The 19711-nt window shown below is 45.9% G+C and overlaps 2 protein-coding genes across 2 annotated transcripts in view; both read left to right on the top strand.

Moving 5' to 3' along the window:
• The first annotated feature begins 746 nt into the window (after positions 1 to 746).
• On the top strand, positions 747 to 4257 carry LOC138612610 (sperm axonemal maintenance protein CFAP97D1). The gene is made up of 5 exons (XM_069685970.1): positions 747 to 839; positions 1315 to 1395; positions 1541 to 1659; positions 3564 to 3747; positions 4159 to 4257. The coding sequence occupies exons 1-5, from the start codon at positions 747 to 749 to the stop codon at positions 4255 to 4257; spliced, it is 576 nt and encodes a 191-aa protein (XP_069542071.1).
• Positions 4258 to 9370: 5113 nt separating this feature from the next.
• Positions 9371 to 19711, top strand: part of itga11b (integrin, alpha 11b) — a 28297-nt gene continuing 17956 nt past the window's right edge. Inside the window, exons 1-2 of the mRNA XM_069685971.1 lie at positions 9371 to 9422; positions 15292 to 15403. Coding sequence (XP_069542072.1) covers positions 9371 to 9422; positions 15292 to 15403 — 164 coding nt within the window. The remainder of the gene's footprint in view (positions 9423 to 15291; positions 15404 to 19711) is intronic.

Consider the following 19711-nt stretch of genomic DNA (forward strand, 5'->3'; position numbering starts at 1 on the left):
ATACCAGCTGCACCTGCCAAGAAACACAGCCCTCTTCAGAGCGAGAAGCTGGCTCGCTGCACATGTTCTCCCTCAGTTTAACCGGAGCTGACGGTGGCTTTGAATCTGCTGTTTTTAAAGTTTAATTTGTATCCAGCACAACATGTAAGCCAGGAGCAGCAGCTCCTGTCCTGTGAGCTCAAATCACTGTTTTTGTCAGTGGAGTCTGGTGTGTCTGCAGAGATCCATGTAACGATGTAAAATCATCTTCCTCTGTAACAAAAAGGTCTATCTCTGTAGGGATCCTTTCTGTCATGTTGTCACACACTTAGAATAACAATCTGAGCCTGTCAGTGGAAACAACAAGAACCTTTAGTGGACGACCTTTGACCCATCAAGGATTATGTTGCAGCCATTACAGCCTGTTTCACTGCTGCAGGATGAACACATCTACTGGAGACATTCAACACATTTAATTTGGAAGGTTTTAGTTTGTTTTCTTTCTTCTAATAGTTTTTATTAACATTTTATTCAGATGAACTCACATGATGATTTAGTGCTGTTCAGGTAAATGAATATTCGTGTGTATGAGTGTGTGTTAAAGCCTCCTCAACTCATTAACTATTAAAAGAAACCTTATCTGCTGCAATGAGATAAAGAGGGGTACATCTCCATGGCAATCACCCCCCACACCTGCAAACACACACACCTGAAGCGGGGTCTGACTGAGTCAGTGAGAGAGTCAGTGTGAGGTTAGTATCAGCAGCATGCACAGGTCGTACCAGCCGCTGAAGCCCGTCACAAACCGCTTCCTGCAGCAGCGATGGGACCAGAGCGACTTCGACAACCACCGCAGGAAGGTTTGTGTTTTTAACTTTGATACAAAATCTTCAGAGACGTTCCAGATTCACAGGAGTCTTAAAGTAAGGTCTAATGGTTTTGTATAGATAAGACTGTATTGATCCTTGATGGAGGACATTTACTAAGCGCAGCAGTATTTCAGTTAAACATATAAAATTATATAAAGCACATTTAAAGCACATTTAAAGAAGTGCACATTATGTCAGGGTTGTGTCCAGCGGGTGGCCAGGATGGCACAAGCCCACCCTGAAATCTGATTGGCCACCACGTCATCCTAAACTATGATTGGCTTTCTGCCAGGTCAGAGGCGGGGCCTAAATTCACACCAACATGAGTAGCAAAGGTCAGCAAAAGCTTTTGACCCATTTTAAAGCAGCACATTTAGTTTTGTTGGTACGTCTGACTGAAGTCGTATAATTTAGGAGGTGTAGTTAGATAGGTCCATTTTGCACTTACCTGTGTTTACCTGTCCAGGTAAGCTCTGCCCTGCCAGTTGTGGACAACAAGGGTACGAGGACGCCAGCTCACGTCCAGCTCAAACTGAAAAAACTACAGGTCAGTGAGCTGTCAGACGCTCAGAGTTAAAATGTGACCTTTAACTGAACTGTCAATCAATCCTCTGATGTCATTTAAACCGGGAGTTCACCTGGATCACCTGAATCTAATGAAGTCTAACGTCAGTCTGATCTCTGTGACTCAGCTGCAGGACGAGCGGCTGTCCATCATCGACAGAGATAACCGCCTCCTCGCCTCCAAGCTGGCCGACATCGTTCGCTCTCAGGGCCTGGTGGACCATCGGAACCAGCACCACCTGAGGAGGTAACAACCTGCACACACACGGTACACAGTGAGCTCAGGTCCGCTCACTGTCACACAGATACCTGGTTTTATACTGAGACACAAACCTCGAGCAGAACCAGAACCAGAACCAGAACCATGGTGAACAGACGTCTGCTGAGACTGGAGGGGAGAGAGAGAGAGAGAGATAGAGGGAGAGAGAGAGAGAGAGGGAGGGAGGGAGAGAGAGAGAGAGAGAGAGAGAGGGAGAGAGGGAGGGAGAGAGAGAGAGGGAGGGAGGGAGGGAGAGAGAGAGGGAGGGAGGGAGAGAGAGAGAGAGAGAGAGAGGGAGGGAGGGAGGGAGAGAGAGACAGGGAGGGAGGGAGAGAGAAAGAGAGGGAGGGAGAGAGGGAGGGAGAGAGAGAGGGAGGGAGGGAGGGAGAGAGAGAGAGAGAGAGAGAGAGAGGGAGGGGGAGAGAGAGGGGGAGGGAGGGAGAGAGAGAGAGAGAGAGAGAGAGAGAGGGAGGGAGGGAGAGAGAGAGAGAGAGAGAGAGAGGGAGGGAGAGAGAGAGGGAGGGAGAGAGAGAGAGAGGGAGGGAGAGAGGGAGGGAGGGAGAGAGAGAGAGAGAGAGAGAGGGAGGGAGAGAGGGAGGGAGGGAGAGAGAGAGAGAGAGGGAGGGAGGGAGGGAGAGAGAGAGGGAGAGAGAGATACAGAAAGACAGTCAGGGAGAAAGACAAGGACACTGACAGACAGACAGACATATAGTGAGACAGACAGACAGACAGACGGGTGGCCAGCTTGAAATCTTTCCCTGTGAGTCTTTCTCGACGCTGCTCCTGCTCCTCTGAGGTCTTTAACACTGCTGTGACGAGGCCGTGCGTCTTGTTGGACCTTTCATTAATGGATGTGAACAGCTCTGTTACACTGTTCAATTATTGATCTGGACGTGTGATGGCGGGGACAGGTTATTTATCTGCCCTCAAACAGGGATGTCAATGCCTCGTGTACAGAGGCTACCGTCCTCCACTCACTGATCGCTGGTTCGACTCCTGGTCGGCCTTGGTGCATGTCACCCCCCGCTCTCTACTCCCCACATTTCCTGTCTCTCTTCACCTGTCCTATAAATAAAGGCAAACAAATCTTGACAAGAAGTGTAAAATGTTATAAAATCTTTTATTTGTGACTCAAAGCTGCTAAAAATTCGAACAGTTCCACCTTTAAACGTGCTCCTCATGACGTAGAGGTTGGACAGAGGCTAACTTTGTTGAACTTTAACTTGAAGGTGGAGTTTTCAAACATGTTTTGGCTTTGTTGCTTAGTGGGAAAGGTTACAATCAGCATTCAGGCCCGGGTCACATGACTCTGCAGTAGACCCAGGTAATTATCGCCTCGGCTCCGATCGGCATTGATAGGAACACAAAACCCGGGTCACCCCCTTTCCAGCGTGATGCTATGACGCACATTGACGTTCCGTCCGCTGTCGTGTAAATACAGAACAACAACATACAACGGCAAATTTGTTCTTTGTCTCGTGCAAGATGCAGCAACGCTGGCAAGAGAGCGCGGTGAGAGAGCTTGCTGTGATCCGAGGGGAAGAAGAAATAAGGCGACAGGTTTCGGGCGCGTTTGTGACATCAGACGGTGACGCAGCATAAAAGAGACCGACAGGAGGATACTTCACTGGCGATGGGAAAATAGACCATCTGCATTTATTAGAGTGTCTTCCCGGGTCTGAAAAACCAGCGTCAACACGCTAACTTTGGTGCTAATATGTCTGACAGGGTGTTTGCTCCTGAGCCCCTCCTCTCTTCAGCTCCCATCGTTTGAATCTACATGCTGACGATTAAACAGACGATAGATTGAGGCTAACTATTAAACAGCATTTTCCACTAAGCGACCCGTGTCTGCCCTCCTCTCTTCTCCTTCTTCTGTGTTCCCTCCTCAGTTTGAATGCCGACAAGAGGAGGGAGGAGCTTCTGCTGGTTAGCCGTCAGAATCAGGCCATCTACCAGCGAATCACGTCTCGTCAGTCGGAGTACCGACGCCAGCTGTGGTTGGACGACTGGGAGAGGGCGGAGCGACGGCGGGACGACATTTCCCGATACCCCCGAGGGCTCGCAGAGAAACAGGTGAGGAAATATGAGATATGGATTATAATTTCCCAACAGATTGAATTTACGATTTGTGCGAAAGGCACCGAAATTAGATTGCAGCGAGAAGACGTCACAAAAAATGAGGTTTCACAGAGACAAGAGATCCTTTGTTCGCTGAACAGATGCTGAATTGGCTGCTTGCGATTCATAAATGAACCAGTGGTTATTATTGTGTGATGATTCACACAGAAGGAACTAACTTTCTACAACTGGTAAGGTGACATTTGTCAAAGCTGACAAACTGTTTGTTTCACACAGTCAGAAGGTCATCAGGGACGGGCTGGGACATCCTTTACAGCCCGTTGACGTCCGGGGGGCGTGCTTATCGTCAGGATGGACCTGAGATCACCACGAGAACGTATGATCATTGTGTGTTTGTGTCTGCAGAGGTCGAACAGGAAGGTGAAGTTTGCCGCTGTGGACGTCAGCGAGCGGTCGACGAGCTGCAGTAACACCGACACCGACCGGAGCGACAGAGACACCTGAAGACGGATCATTTAAAATCTAAATCTGTAGTGTGTGTCGTTAACGCTGATTAATAATGTTTTCTTTAGCCAGACATGCTAACATTGACAGCGGCTTAATACACTTTGAACTTCCTTAGTGATGGCCGTGCTTACTTAGAGTATGATTGGACAGTCACTGTTTGGGTTTGAGGTGTAAACATGTTTATTTCTGCTGTAAAGTTTAACATGGGGCTCTATGGGGACTGACTCACTGCTGGAGACAGCCTCAAGTGGACACCAGAGGAACTGCAGCGTTTGGTACTCAGCGTTAGCTTCATGTTTCAGCCGTGGAGGAAGAACTATCATTTCAATCAGCTTCAGTTTTACTTTTTGTTTTTACTGTTAATTAGCTAATGTTAGCATGTTAGCATCTTGCAACACTATGAAGTATCATGCCTGACAGCCTCACAGAGCTGTTAGCACAGCTGGAGACTCTTTGCACGCTTGTCCCACTGCTTTGCTTTTCTGATTAAGATCTCTCCGCTTTGAACCCTTTGAACCTCTGCAGATGAAACGTGCTGTGACGCTGTCGTCATGACTGTCTCAGGTGTTTTTGTGTCTCCCTCTCTTTTAAATCCAATAAAATTAATGAAACATCTACCACTGGATTTCTTGGAGTCACTTTCTTACCACTCTTACTTTCCATCATAAATCTGCTCACAGATTAGACGCTGTCTCTGACCCTGATGACGTTCTCACAGTACTCAGAGTCTGGTGCAAGAGTGATCTCTATCCACGCTGATTAGAAATGATGACACATTTCAGACCTTTTAAATATGTTTATGCAGGAAAATATATCAAGAAGGCATCAATGTAAAAGTCTTACATTGTTTTTTCCACCAGGTGGCAGTAAAGACACATCTCTGCTCTTGTTATTAAAGCTGACTGACGGAGGGAGAGAGGACTGCAGGCCGCTCTCACAGCAGCACTGAGGTGTTTCAGGGCTCTCAGTGCATCAACAGCTCTTTGTTTTCTATTATCAGAAAGTCTTTAAACACAGAGGAACATGTGCTGAAAGTCCTGCAGAGACAACACACATGTTTCCTGTGTAACTCAACTTATTCATGAAATCAAAACTTAATACCTGCACTGCAAAAATGTATCGTAGGAGATCATCAAGCAATTATACCTGCTTGACCACTGGCTTCTTCTTAAGCGCTAAACAAGCTGCAGTTCCTCTGGTGTCCACTTGAGGCTGTCTCCAGCAGTGAGTCAGTCCCCATAGAGCCCCATGTTTAACTTTACAGCAGAAATAAACATGTTTACAGCCTGAAGAACACAAAATGAAACGACATAAGTTGGTCATTTGGTCAAAATGGCTAAATATGAAATATGTTAATAAACACAGGAGTGGGGCTTCAGCTCAATAATGTGCACAGACTCATAAACATGAAGACATGAATCAGGAGGAGACACTTCGGTCGCTCTGAGGCAGAGAGACCGAAGCTCCCGCCTCCAGCTGCTTCTGTGTGTCAGACGACACTTCTTTCTTCTGCTTGTAAGAACAGTATGTGGAGTAAAGATTCAGTACGTTCAGTGGAAAAGCCCTTTTAACAGCGTCAGTCTGTCCTGCTGCCGAGCTCGGCTGGACGTCTCCTCGGGCCAGGACAACCGGAGCATCTGGGAGCAGTTAACCAGCGACTGTGACGGTGAACCAGAGCTGAACACTGCGACAGCAATTAGCTCTTCTTTTAGAGGCTGAAACAGTGACGTTGAGGACCTGTTGTTCCAGACACACAAATATAAATATATAAGTGTTTGATGTGCTGCAGATTTCCTCACAGACAGAACCAGGCTGAGCAGACGGCAGTGCTGTTGGTTTATTGGTCGCAGTCGTCCTTCCCTGTTTTACAACGTTTCACTTTATTAAGAGGAGCGGCACAGAGACCTGCTCCTCCTGCTTTATTAGTGACCACGTTACACAACACGCTGCAGCACTAACAATACAAGTTACATTTACTAAACGACATGTTTGTTGAGCGTCAGGAAGTGAACCGTCTCTGCTCAGACGTTCATTAAGTGCTTCAGTCTGCAGATTTGTTTTGTGGTTCAGATGATCTCAGAGTTTGTCACTGACTCTCCTCATGTTAATAACTCATCTGAAGTTATATTTTATAGCTTTCCTGCGCATTTATAATCAGAAAACTTGACTAACATTCACTTTTAACTTAAAGATGTTATCTTGATCAGTTTTGCTCTCTTGGGCGCCCCCTAATGGCGATTTACGGTAATTACAGGAGCACACTTCCCAGTTTAAGCAGACGTCCACGGTCGGCTCCGGTTGTAACTCTTGATTTTCCTGGCTGACGGTCGCTTTCCTTTTCAGACTGCTTGTTGAAGTTGTATCTGTAGTCATCCATAAATATTTGTCTTTCGAAGGCATGGTGTGATATTTTGGTGAATGCATTGAGTGATATTGACCTTGTCATTGCCTCTTTGAGTGACTTGTCCCAAACGTTGAGTCCCTGACTTTGGGCATGTCCGCTGTCGCCATGTTGTTTTTTCTGAGCCACACGTGACCATATCTGGATGAGATGGTGGAGCTTAGTAGAGGTAAGCAAATGCTAAGTTATCAGGTAATGCTAGTGCTAGCTTGGTTAGCAAAGTGCAACTCTATTTTGGTTTCATTAGGAAACTGTTTACTGAGGGAATAAATCAAGAGAGAAGGACCAACCAGTGGAGTCTCCCCCTGCTGGACATCACAGATGTCGTATCTGATGCATCAATAGGGGGCGCTATCATGAAACAGAAAATATATTTCATAAACCATTTTGGTTTCAGAACAAAGACGATGAGTGAAACGACGAACAGAGCAGGCACGATATTAAACTTGAGCTGGACTCGGTGGACATGTGCAGGACGTCTGGTGTGACATCATGAGCGCGACGTGTCGTCCACAGGAAGAGGAAACTAAGATAAATCAGCTCATCGACTGTTTCTGTTTCCAAGAGTGAATCTGCTGCTCTGTGTGAGGACAGGTCAGCTCCCGCCTGTCCACCTGTCCACCTGTCCGTCTGTCTGTATGTTCAGTACATATGTTGGACAGTAACATGGTGTTGTGTTCACTGACCCTCAGGCTGAGTTAAAAGCTGTTTTATCGTCTGTTTCACTTTAACTCTGCTGCTTGACTCTGAGTTTCCACTTGTTACTTCCAGCAGCGTGCTGCCGTCCAGCTCGCAGCTCTGCACTATCTTTTATTGACAGGGAGGGAGCGTGTGTGTGAGTGTGTGTGTGTGTTACTCATATTGTGGGAACATAAATGTGCCGACACAATCACAGCGTGAGGACTCATCCCAAGTTTATTTCCTGATTCAGACTTGGTTTTGGTTGGAGGTCAGATTCCTGCGGGTCTGTCTCGTTGATGCAAAGTGACCTGAAGTGATTTCTGTGTTCTGCAGACAAACAAACAATCCACCGTGTGTCCTCAGGGTCAGGAGGGAGGAGCTGGTTTTATTTACAGATTTCATTGTTCGTTATTAACATTTGTTGGGTGACTTCTTCATTACTTTGTGTTGTAAATCAGCCTTTGTTATTATGTCCTGTTGTAGAGTTAATCATTTTTAGCATAAGCACATTTTTGGGGGTCGCGCCAATATTTATAGCGCCCTCTATGGGTAACATACCAGGTGTGAATGTCCCCCACAGTTTTTGTAAGAGCATTTAAAGAGACACAACAATAATCATCACTGAGTCAGCTCCAAGGAGAGAGAGAAACTCAGGATCCTCTTCGCTTCCTCATGACGACGTATTCGGGTCATTGTAAAAAATATTATGAGGAACAACTCAAAAATATTCAGAGATTAAAGTGACAATCTCGAAGACTTCTGTTTCGTTCTCTTGGGCGCCCCCTAATGGCGATATATGCTAACTGCAGGAGCACACTTCAGATATCCACACAGTGCTGCATGTGTGACGTCCACGGTCGGCTCCGGTTGTAACTCTTGATTTTCCTGGCTGACGGTCGCTTTCCTTTTCAGACTGTTTGCTTCATCTGAGCGTCGAGTTTGTTTCTTCTTCTTTGGATTTTCACTTCTTGTTGAAGTTGTATCTGTAGTCATCCATCTTTTCTTTGTTTGTTCAGCCATAGTAGATTACTGTTTACTCGCAACACTTGCAGAGAGCGGAAAAGCAGCCGCTTAGCTCCGCCTACCCTCTCTGGCAGACCAACCACTGCTGGCTGATGGAAAACGCATCACTAACTGGGCGCCGCCACAGACGCCCAGCCCATAATAATACTATATACTGCAAATGAAAGGCTTTCATCAGTGGGCCATAGGCTCAGTCACCATGTGTTACCTCATTCAGAGAGAGAGAGAGACTTACAGACATTTATTTACATGAACATCTTCAGATTAAATCTTTAAAGTCGTACATTTGAAAAGTTTACCAAGGTGTGCACATCCAGGTGATAACTCCAGGTGCTGGGCAGAGAAGGCACATTTAACTACCACCAAGTGGTGGAACTAATGGGAGCACGATCCAGTGTGCGGCTTAATGAGATTAAAGATTAAAGTCACAAATTTCAAGAAAAAAAAACTAGCAACATCGTGTTTATAGGAACCTTTTTAGGTTACTTCCTAGAACTTCCATAAACACTTTATTTTGAAAGGAGCTGTATAAATAAAGTGATCAGGTCAATCCAATCCACTTTTACTTTGAAAATCCAGGACAACAGGAAGAAGGATGAGCTGAACCTGGGTAGAAAAAATGCACATTTCCAAATCCAGATAATTCTGATCCAGATGAAATGTTTGGAAGAACTTCTCTCAGCTCTCGTCTCGTCTGCAGGATAGTTGGACAGATGAACATGTGGTCGCTGCACCGCCTGCGTGATCACATGAATGGAGGCATTTCCTGTTTGTGCACCGATCACGACGTTAAACCTCCTGTTTGAAAAAGAGATGGTGAAGTTAACGGCTCTTTAAAGACCAGAGATCTGTGTGTGAGTGTGTGTGTGTGTTAGCACGTGATGCAGGAGGAGGTGTGTTTACTGTGCTCCTCCTCTCCTCCCTCCTTCATCAGAGCAGCAGAGTTAAGAATCAGCCCACCGACTCACACTCAGTCTGCATCACTATTCCTGTTGAAACACACTCATGGATTATCACCTTCTGCTGCTGCTGCTGTGGACCTGCAGCCTCCTGCCAGGTGAGCTCCAGCCTCTTTAGCAGCTGTTGTTACCTGTAGGAAGGACAGAGCTGCAGCCAGGTGTTCAAAAGGTGCAAGGTCCAAAGATTTATTTGAAATTCATTTTTTTATTTTAAGATTTTTAATTAAAAAAGGTTCCACTCACATTTTCCAAAGTTTAGTTTTTCTACCAAAGCGTGTTTTTAATTTATTTCTGGACTCACGTCATTCAAGAAGTCCTGCGAAGGAAGTGATGAAAGCATGAATAATCTTGCGATCCATGCTTTTAAGTTGACCTCATCTTACTCTCCTGTTTTGACTTTATAAAGTTCATAATTTTTCTATGTTTCTTATTCCTTCTTTTTCCCACCTAAAACAATTTTTTTTTTTTGCCATAATAATTTTTCCAAACTATATTTCTACATTTTTTCATGTTATCTCTTTTATTTTGTTACGTTTGAAAACGAGTGAAATCTGTGTCTTTTTAATCTGTAAAAACGTGTTTTTTTTCCAGGATTATTTTCGGTGTTACTTCATAGTTTTGTCTGTGAACACAAGTGACAAACGTTATTTTCAGTGTTTGTTGTTGTAATGCTCATTGTGGCCACAGGGGGCAGAAGTTTAACACGTTCCTCTCTGCACTTTAACAAGTTAGCTACAGGCTGTATTTGCTCTGTAAGCCGGTTCAATTACTGTCGTGTTTTTATTTTGGATATGAATAAATTATTTTCATCACCAGAATCTTTTTTTCCTCGCTTGCCTCTCGAGGCCTCCGTACGTTCATCGATGGAACGTCTTATTTTGAATCTGCACGCTCCTTTAAAGGGAAACACCTTATGTGATGTATGCACACGTGTTTCTGAAACAGAGCAGGTTTGTTCACAGTGATCATCACATTTATTCGCCTCTATAACACTTTATAAACATTTATTATAATAAAAGTCACTCTGATGTTAAGAGTCTTTATCTTGAACACTGGGGGGTAACTCACTTTTACTGCAGTAATGAAGTCTTGTTTTATTCTGGAGGTTAAAAACAGAAGAGGAAGTGAACCCATGTGAAAAGAGGTTTCCTTCGCTTCCTTTAGAGCCAAAATTCAAATGAGTAAATATTCTAAAAACAACACTTGAAGCACTGATGATGTTCCTCAGAGACTAAATGTTATCATGTGTGTTGTGTTGGACAAAATCAGAAATGCATCGATGAGCCTGATAGTTCCTGTTCGGTATCGGAAACAGAAGGAGGCTAAAAACTGTTCGAGGATATTAATGATATCTCTAAACCCTATTTGTTCATATTTTAGATTCTAAATGACTCACAGGATTAAAATGTTTTCAATGTCTCCAGTAGATGTGTTCATCCTGCAGCAGTGAAACAGGCTGTAACGGCTGCAACATAATCCTTGATGGGTCAAAGGTCGTCCACTAAAAGTTCTTGTTGTTTCCACTGACAGGCTCAGATTGTTCTTCTAAGTGTGTGACAACATGACAGAAAGGATCCCTACAGAGATAGACCTTTTTGTTACAGAGGAAGATGATTGTTTTTTTTACATCGCTCTCTGCACACACACCAGACTCCATTCATAAAAACACTGATTTTAGCTCGCTGAAGATTGGAGTTGCTGAGCTGCTGCTGCCTCTATCTGTTCGTTTGTTTTGTATCATTGTGTGACTTTTTTGTCTCAAATGGTTATTTCGGATCTAACACTATAGTTGTGTAACATAACATAAAGGTAGCCGGAAACGTTTCCTGCCTCTCTGCAAAGACACCAGACTCCATTGACACACTGACACATTGAGTTGCTACTCTACCTCTGCCTCGATAAGTGAGTTTGTTTGTTATTTTGTGTTCAACTAAAATTGCGTTGGATCAAAAACCTGGCTCAAAGTTGATCACTGATGATGTTGATCACACGGATGCAGCTCACCTGTTCTGACATTCGACTGTGGGGGGAGGGGTTTAGGATGCTGTTCAGCCTTCTTATGTAACAGTTTGAAAATGACCTGATGGTGGATAAAGAAGAAACTAGTTCCTGTTTCACACTGATTAAATCCCCTTCTGTCTTTCGGTGTGATGTTCGGGAGGTTTCTGGATGTGTCCCTCGAGGTTCAGCCTGTGAGGTCATGTTTTTGTCTGCAGGAGCTCAGATGTTTTTACGGCGTGTTGCTGATCATTAAACATGTCAGTCATCATGTTGTTGTTGTGGCTGGTAACGCCACACAGGAAAGCATCAGACCCATGTTTGATTTAACCTGCTTTATGTCCCAGGCAGGTGGGGTTAATAATCTCCTCGCAGGTTCTGAATCTGTCTTTAAACAGACTTACAAACTGCTGTGTGAATCGTTGACTCTCTCTGACTCTCACTTTAATCCCTCTTGTATTAAACTCCGCTCATGTGGCACTTTAAAAACCATAACAGAAAAACTCCTCGCTGCCAGCTCGGCATCACAGCTGCACTTCATAGTAACCACAGCCGCCCTGGTTTGATTTAGTCTGTAAGACGACGCAGCTTCAGGGACGGAGCAGTCTGATAGATTTGTGTAACGCATAAAAAAGTTTTACATAACTAAAGCAAATAATGAAAGCACTGTTGTTCACAGCACTGGCTGAGGAATTAAAGAGTGAGCGCTGGAGGAAGATCAAGCCAGCGCTGATACGTGTCATCTTATGTAAGGAGGAAAACCAAACTTCATTCAAAAAAAGCAGAATTTTATTTCCCTGTGCTCACTGACAGAAATTTACTCCAAAGTGAAAAATCAACACGTTTCCTGAAACAGAAGGAGTCGTGTTTCAATTCAGCTCAGGTGACATCCACCAAAAATATCATTCCATAGTAAAATCTTGACTTGTGTTGTTTGCTTACTTGTTAAACTATTTATCCTCGACTGTAATGAGCACCGCAGACAAACAGTCTCATCACGAGGTCCATTTATAGCTCACAAACAAACACTGAACATGACTAAAGGAAGGTCATTCATATTAAAGCTGCTTCGTCGGATTCGTTTGTGTGTTCAATTTAACATTAATGATGAAGGAGTCCAGACAAGTTTAGTCTGGATCTGAAGGATTCTGATTTCTTTCCCGTCTGTCAATCCACGATCAGCTGATCCAGACTTTTCAACATTACAAAGCATTTCACCGTCGCTCTAAGTCAGAGTATATTTGCGTGGGGTCATGTTAAGAGTTTTTATTTAAAGAGACATTCACTAGCAAGGAGCACACCTTCAACAGGAAGTGATTGAACAATGTTTTGATTAATGAGATTGATGATGATGATGCTTAGACGTGAGAGAGGTCACACTTGTTGCGGTCAGCGTTTTGGGGAAGCCTCAGTGGGGATCTGCCGTGTTACCCGGGCACGACGAACCCCCTCAGGACGCCACGGATAGGAGGACAGAAAGAAACAGACACAGAGCAGGGGAGGGAGGGAGATAGGGAGAGATGAAGGGAGAGAGGGAGAGAGGGAGGGAGAGAGGGAGAGAGGGAGAGAGGGAGAGAGGGGCGCAGAGTGCGAGCAAAAGAGGAGTTTTATGGGAATGCCCGGAGAGGCACGGCTGAGGTGTGGCCCTGCTCCTGAAACTTTGCTATACAGCATCAATAAAACAATACAGACGTTAATGAGACTCATCTGACCTACAAGACAAACAAACTATTATAGGATGTTCTGATAAACAGACCTGGGACCTGCATTAATAGAACCTGACAGGTCACGTGACCCAGTGATCTACATCACTGTAAAGGCTCCACACACCAGTAACAACATGTAGATGTATAAAGTGTAACACACGACATGATGCGAATGATCATTCTTAAATGTCCACTTTTTTAAATGGAGTTTGGCACATAATGTGGTTGACCAGCTGACACCAGTTGCCGCCTGCTGCATCTGCTCTGAATCTCTCGGGTCAGAAAACATTACGCAGACTGTCAGGGTTGTGACCTTTGACCTGTGCTGCCTGTCACAGAGGTGAGGGGTTATCACGAGGCTGCAGGGATGCTGAGCCAGCGGAGACGTCTGCACGCCTGCTGGAGGAAGCGACACAGACGGCGTTTGGCTGCGAGCGGCTTGATGGCAGCGCCGCTCAGTAAATCACTCCCATCTTTGACCTGATTCGACTGATGTCCTCCTCCTGCGTCTGATTGGAAAACTGGAGGTTATGCAAAAACAGCACAGACCCAAAATATTCTCCTCCATGATGCAGTAGCTGCTTTTAATCTGCTTTCAATTATGAGAGCAGTTAGAGGCACATCTGGAAAAATCACCGTCGTACGAACACAGCAGACAGAGACTCCTCGGCTGTGTGAGAAAAATGCGCGCTGATAGCCAGAGAGGATCCTCCAGATCAGGCAGAGCGTCGAGTGGCAGCGATCAGAGCCGTCAGATCTGGATCTTCTCCTCCGCTCTGCCAGGTCTCTCCGTCTTTTCCAACAGCTGCTATAAATCGCGTCGGGCCTTGGCTTGGCTCAGACAGACAGATTCCTCTCAGCTGTGAGAAAATAAAAACCCACCTGAAAGGCCCGAGACAATTTACCCATCATTCCTTTCTCTCGCAGCGCCCGCTATTTTTGTCCTCAGCAGCCAGATCGTCCCTGCTGGCAAACAGCCCCGCAGCACGCTGAGTTTTCTGAGCGCGTCGCTCATTTACACAGCTGGAGGAGACGGCCGGAGTGCTCAGAGGAAATACTTCAGCACGCAGGGATAGACCACAAAGGTCAAAGGGTCATGACGGGGTCTAAAGGTCATAGGCTGGTATGAAGTTAGTGCTTGGATCAAGGACACTGAAGCAGCAGCAGCAAACATATTAGGATGAAGCTTGTTGATGTTCTTATGATCGAATGCCTCTTTAAAGACTCGAGTTTGGCACTTGGCTGCCGCCATTTTGTTTTTTTGGAGAAGAAGTGACCGGGCTTGGATGTGGAAGCTGTTTTTCTCTCTTGGTATTCAACACAAATAACATCATAACGATGATCTAACGGAGGAAGAATGCCTCTCCATAACCAGGAGTGATTCTGTCTTTTAATCTGTTTATAGGATGACACAGATTCAAACTTCTGATGAAAAGATGAAATCATCTCTCTCCTCGTTTTTCCAGACCGTTTCCTGTCGTGGAAAATCAGCGCAGTGTGACGTCGTTTCATCTTCCTTTAGTCTCTCTCTCTGTCAGTCAGACTCGGCAGCGTTTCAAGGCCTTCCAGTCCTCCCTGCGTCCTCCTGTCAACCCTCCTGCTCGATAAAGGTTTTAATTTGAACCAGCGGAAGTTTGGGGAGGAGAAGACAGGAGGAGAAGAGAGGAGAAGAGAGGAGGAGGGAGGAGGAGAAGAGAGGAGAAGAGAGGAGGAGGGAGGAGGAGGAGGAGGAGGAGGGAGGAGGTGCAGGGTGCCTGATTGCAGTGAGGAGGTTGAGGCTCTGTCGTGTGTCTGCTCAGCTTCAACACCGCCACCGTCGAGTTCAGAGATTACGATGGAGTCAATGTAATGGATGAAGTTCAAAGTAATCAGCACAGAGGGACGGAGACAGTTCTCTTAGAGGAAGCTTTGACTCCATCAGATCTTTTAGTGATCAAATGTCATTTATGTTTTTATTTCTCAACATCTTCAGTTAGAAACATTCCCACATTTCCTCGAGACCCCGACAGGCAGACCCACAGCTTTCCTGCTCAGCAGAGGCTTTCATGTGTAGGAGGACAGAGTGATAGTGATGGAGTGACATAATAGCAGCAGAGATCCTTGACCTGCTCACGTGGGCGTAGAAATGAGTCTCTGTAGAAATCAAGCGGACGTTTAAGAGGACAGATACATTGAGCAGGTTTTGTATGTGGGGATGAACTGGTTTTACTGGGCAGCTTCCGAACCTTCCTCTGTAAGAAGACTTTCTCCTTCTGTGTTTCAGATCTTCAGCTCTGCTTCAACTTCGACACAAAGAACTTCAAGATCTTCTCTGGCTCCAAAGAAAACCAGTTTGGTTACACGGTCCAGCAGCACGAGGCAGCAGGACGCCAGTGGTGAGAATCCCAGTTCACTATTTATCCACCAGAACCAGAAACCCACCTGTCAGGGTCTGTCTGCATGTATGGAAGCTATACTGGTCAGTCAACATCCGTAGAAACCAACTGGGACTGGTCAGTTTTAACCTGTAGAAACCAGTCTGTAATGGTCCAGCATCATATACTGACATAAGCCTGGTCTGTTTAAATCTGTGGAAATGATCCTCGCTGCACGTCTGTTGAGACACCAGTAATAATCTGTCCACATCTATAGAAACCAGTCCAGACTGGTCCGGCATCGTCTACAGAAACTCATTGGGACTGGTCTGTTGAGATCAGTGTTGGTAACGTTACTTTTAAAAGTAACTTGTTACGTTCCTGCGTTACCTCCTGAGCAAAGTGAGGTGTTAGATTACTTTCACCAAAACTTAAACCCCCCTCTGTGACTCGTTCCACATGTGTGTTATATCATCAGGACGGCGTCAGCCTGCTGCACGTCTGCCTCTGAATGTATCGACTCTCCCGTCTCTGCGTCGCCTCGTTTACGGCCCATAATCTGTAACTCTGCAGCCTGATGACAGTTTGAAGTCGAGCTCTTCACAGCTGACGAGCACTTCTCCTCCAGACACAGCTTACATTTCACCGTCATGTTGTTCTCGTCCCTTTCGCCCAAACATTCAGAATAATGTGAATATTTACACAAAGTAAACGCTGTCCTCTCTGACAGCTCGCTAGCGGAGTTAGCTAGCTACACGTGCGCACTGACACAGCTGTGTTTACCTTCTGCAGGTACGCAGCGACCTGCCAAGAAGGAGGAGGAACGGAAAAGAGACATACGGCTTTTTATGAAAAAGTAACTAAGTAACAGATTACTTGGATTGCAGAATTAACGTGTTATGTTACAACAACAAAAGTACTCTAACAGATGACTTTGTAACGCGTTAGCCCCAACACTGGTTGAGATCTATAGAAACCAGTGTGTCCTAATCTGTTAACATTTAAACCAGTCTGAATTAATCTGTCAAAACGTATGGGAACCAGTTTACTTCTCTGTCTACATCTACAGAAGCCATTCAGAAGTGATCTTTGGGGTTCATTAGGAACCAGTCTGGCCGGGCCTTCCTACATCTCAAGAAACCAGTCAGGACTGGTCTGTTTAAATCTGTAGAAACCAGTGTGCTGGGCCTTCCTGTATCTATAGAAGGACTGGTTTGTGGAAATATCTAGAACATCTGTCTACATTTATAGAAACCAGCCTAGACGGTCTGTTTAGTTCTAAAACCAGTCGGTAAGGGTTTGTCTACATCAGAGTCCAGTCTGGACCGATCTGTCTACACCCGTTTGAACCAGTCTGCTCTGCCTCTTGACATCTGTAGAAAGTATAAGTGCTGCTCATGGTGGATTCATGTTGGGTCTCTCTCCATCCATCCATCCATCCATCCATCCATCCATCCATTATCTTCCGCTTATCCGGGGTCAGGTCACGGTGGCAGTAACATTTCCCAGCTCCTCCTCCTGGGGGATCCCGAGGCGTTCCCAGGCCAGACGGGATATATAATCCCACCAGCGAGCTCTGGGTCTGCCCCGGGTCTTCTCCCAGTTGGATGAAAACCTCCACAGGGAGGCGCGCAGGAGGCATCCTGACAAGATGCCTGAACCACCTCAACTGGCTCCTTTTGATGTGAAGGAGTAGCAGCTCCACTCCGAGCTCCCCCCAGATCTCCGAGCTCCTTACCCTCTCTCTAAGGCTGAGCCCAGACACCCTGCAGAGGAGACTCATTTCGGCTGCTTGTATCCGCGGCCTCATTCTTTCGGTCACCCACAGCTCGTGACCACAGGTGAGGGTCGGAGTGTAGATCGACTGGTCAATGGAAAGCTTTGCCTTCCGGCTCAGCTCCCTCTTCACCACGACGGTGTGGTACAACGCCCTCATTACTGCTGATGCTGCACCAATCCACCTGTCAGTCTCACGATCCATTTTACCCTCACTGTGAACAAGACCCCGAGATACTCGAATCGAGTCTCACTCCCCACGGTGAGGGGACAATCCCCCGTGTACTGGCAGAGAAGCACGGCCTCAGGCTTGGAGGTGCTGACTCTGTGCAGCCGAGTGTGACATCCCAACCGCGTCACACATGTCCACACTAAATGAGCAAACTGCTCACAATCAATATCACTCGTCTCATGATTGATGAGGCTTTACGGTATTTTATCTTGTTCGTAGAGTTTGAGACTGCAGTTGGAAGCTTCAGTTCGTCCCCTCTCCAAGTACCTTTGAATAAAGACAATAAATAATGTCTGTCTGAGAGCTCAAAATGAAAACAGCTATTGATTTAAGGACTTATTGGACACCGTGGCCTGTCAGAAGCAAGGTTCCCTGTTCTGGGAAAGTGAAAACCTTGACTCGGAGATGTTTCCAGGAAAGTTGGTTGTCTCTCCTCGCTGTGCCGTATGTCATGTGGAGATGTCAGGAGCATGACGGGATGACACATGTTCCAACCATGTGTCTGATAAGTGGAACCTTTGTGCAGAGAGCGTGGGGTTATTTGTAGTTCTCTCTGCTGTAAATTATTATTTCATGAAGTATCTGATCGTATGTCCGCACAGCTGATCACTCGGTGGATTTTCTCCTGCGCTCACATGCTCCTGTACACTCTGTCCTTGGCTCTCCACCAGCCTGCTGCTGCTCTTTATGTTTCCAACCTGCCGTTAGATTAGAACAAAAGAGAGCTCAAAGTTTGATTGACACCTTTACACCAATTCATAGGAACTGAAGCCCCCTGCATGTCCAGTAATGTGAGAGTATAATCCAGTTTAATGTCGGCATCCTGGACCTCTAACTTCTGATCAGCCCAGCGGAGATGAAACACGGTGATTAGATTAGTTTAAAAGAGGAGCGTCGTGCAGAGAACCTCCAGCCTCATGTTGTTGTCCTTTTATTGTCTGTCTGCGGTTTCAGGTGAGTTGAGCAACATTCCCGCTTCTCTTTTTTTAAATCTGGAAACATTTCAGGCCTGATAAATTCCTCGCAGTCTTCCAGGATTACAGAATCTGTCTGCCTTTGAAGTCTCAGGTAAGCAAGTGGAAAGTATTTGTCTCGAGCGCGGCTGCTCCTGCATCCCGAGGCAGAGCTGGGGATCTGGAAACTATGTGCTGCGGTTTGTTATTCCCCAGCCTCCCTCTGGGAAGCCCATCACTCCTCTCTAAGTGTGTGTGTGTGTGTGTGTGTGTGTGTGTGTGTTGACGGTGTTATTCTTTAAGGTTGTTTTTCAGGTGTTTGGCTGATGTACCCAGACAGACTTGCTGTGGTGAAGTTATCATTTTCTTCTGTCGCTTTTCCCTCTCTTTCATCCAGGATGGATCGTTCTCAGGAATAACTGTTTGTTCTCATAAACCAGGGGCGTCCTGTGACCTCTGGCCTCTGCACTTCTTACAACAGTTTACATCTAATGACTTTCGTCCGGTCATTTGTATAAATTAACCTGTTTTTAAGTCCAGAAAAGCAGCACCTTGAAGCATTGTAAAGCCAGTGTACGTCTGGTTTTAAACACCTTATGCCCACTGTACAACAGAAGACGTACAGGACACGACTTACAGGACTACAGCTAGAAGAGATTATTTCCCATCATGCTCCTGGTGGAGATTTAACGGATGAAAAACAAACGATGAAGCAGAAACAGAAGCTTTTGGCCACCTTGCAGTAGCCGGGTTAGCATGACAAGCTTCCTCCCTACAGAACTCTTCACAGAGCTAACTGCGCTGCTAATGCTGCTAATGCTGCTAATGCTCTGTCCTAACTGTAAGCCAACATCCAGCCATGGCGTCTCATCCAGTGAGGACCCAGTGACAGCTGCCCTCCCTGGAGTCTCCTCCATGTTTACTTTCTACCTGCATTGCTGCTTCCTGTTTGGGGCTGCAGAGAGCGCTCCTATTGGTTGTTGACCACCACAATGTTGCTGCTTAAATCCATCCCATGTTGGTGCAAATATATCTGAGTTCAATTCAGTTAAACGTATTGGCTGCATATCAGCTTCACGTTTCACTGCAGCTCCGAGACAGTTACAGGACCGGGAGTGTGGAGCCGGACAGGATGCTGACGTCAGGGCTCAGTTACTTCATGTCCCAGCTCACCGTCTGCCTTTCCTCTCACAGAAACTTCTACAAGACCTCTGCAGACCTCCACGTGTTGAGCTGTGTGTTTATTGTTGTGTCTGTTTGAGGTCAAACCCGTTGACCTGTGTTGACCTCTGGGGTCAAACCTCCGGCGGTTCATGTTTACAGAGTCGGATGCGTGTGTGTGTGCAGCCTGCCTGCCTTCACGGTGAG

This window comes from Semicossyphus pulcher, unplaced genomic scaffold (genome assembly GCF_022749685.1).
Source record: "Semicossyphus pulcher isolate SPU_LCO1_2020_fin unplaced genomic scaffold, fSemPul1.0.p SCAF_8, whole genome shotgun sequence".
Classification (NCBI taxonomy): Eukaryota; Metazoa; Chordata; class Actinopteri; order Labriformes; family Labridae; genus Semicossyphus; species Semicossyphus pulcher.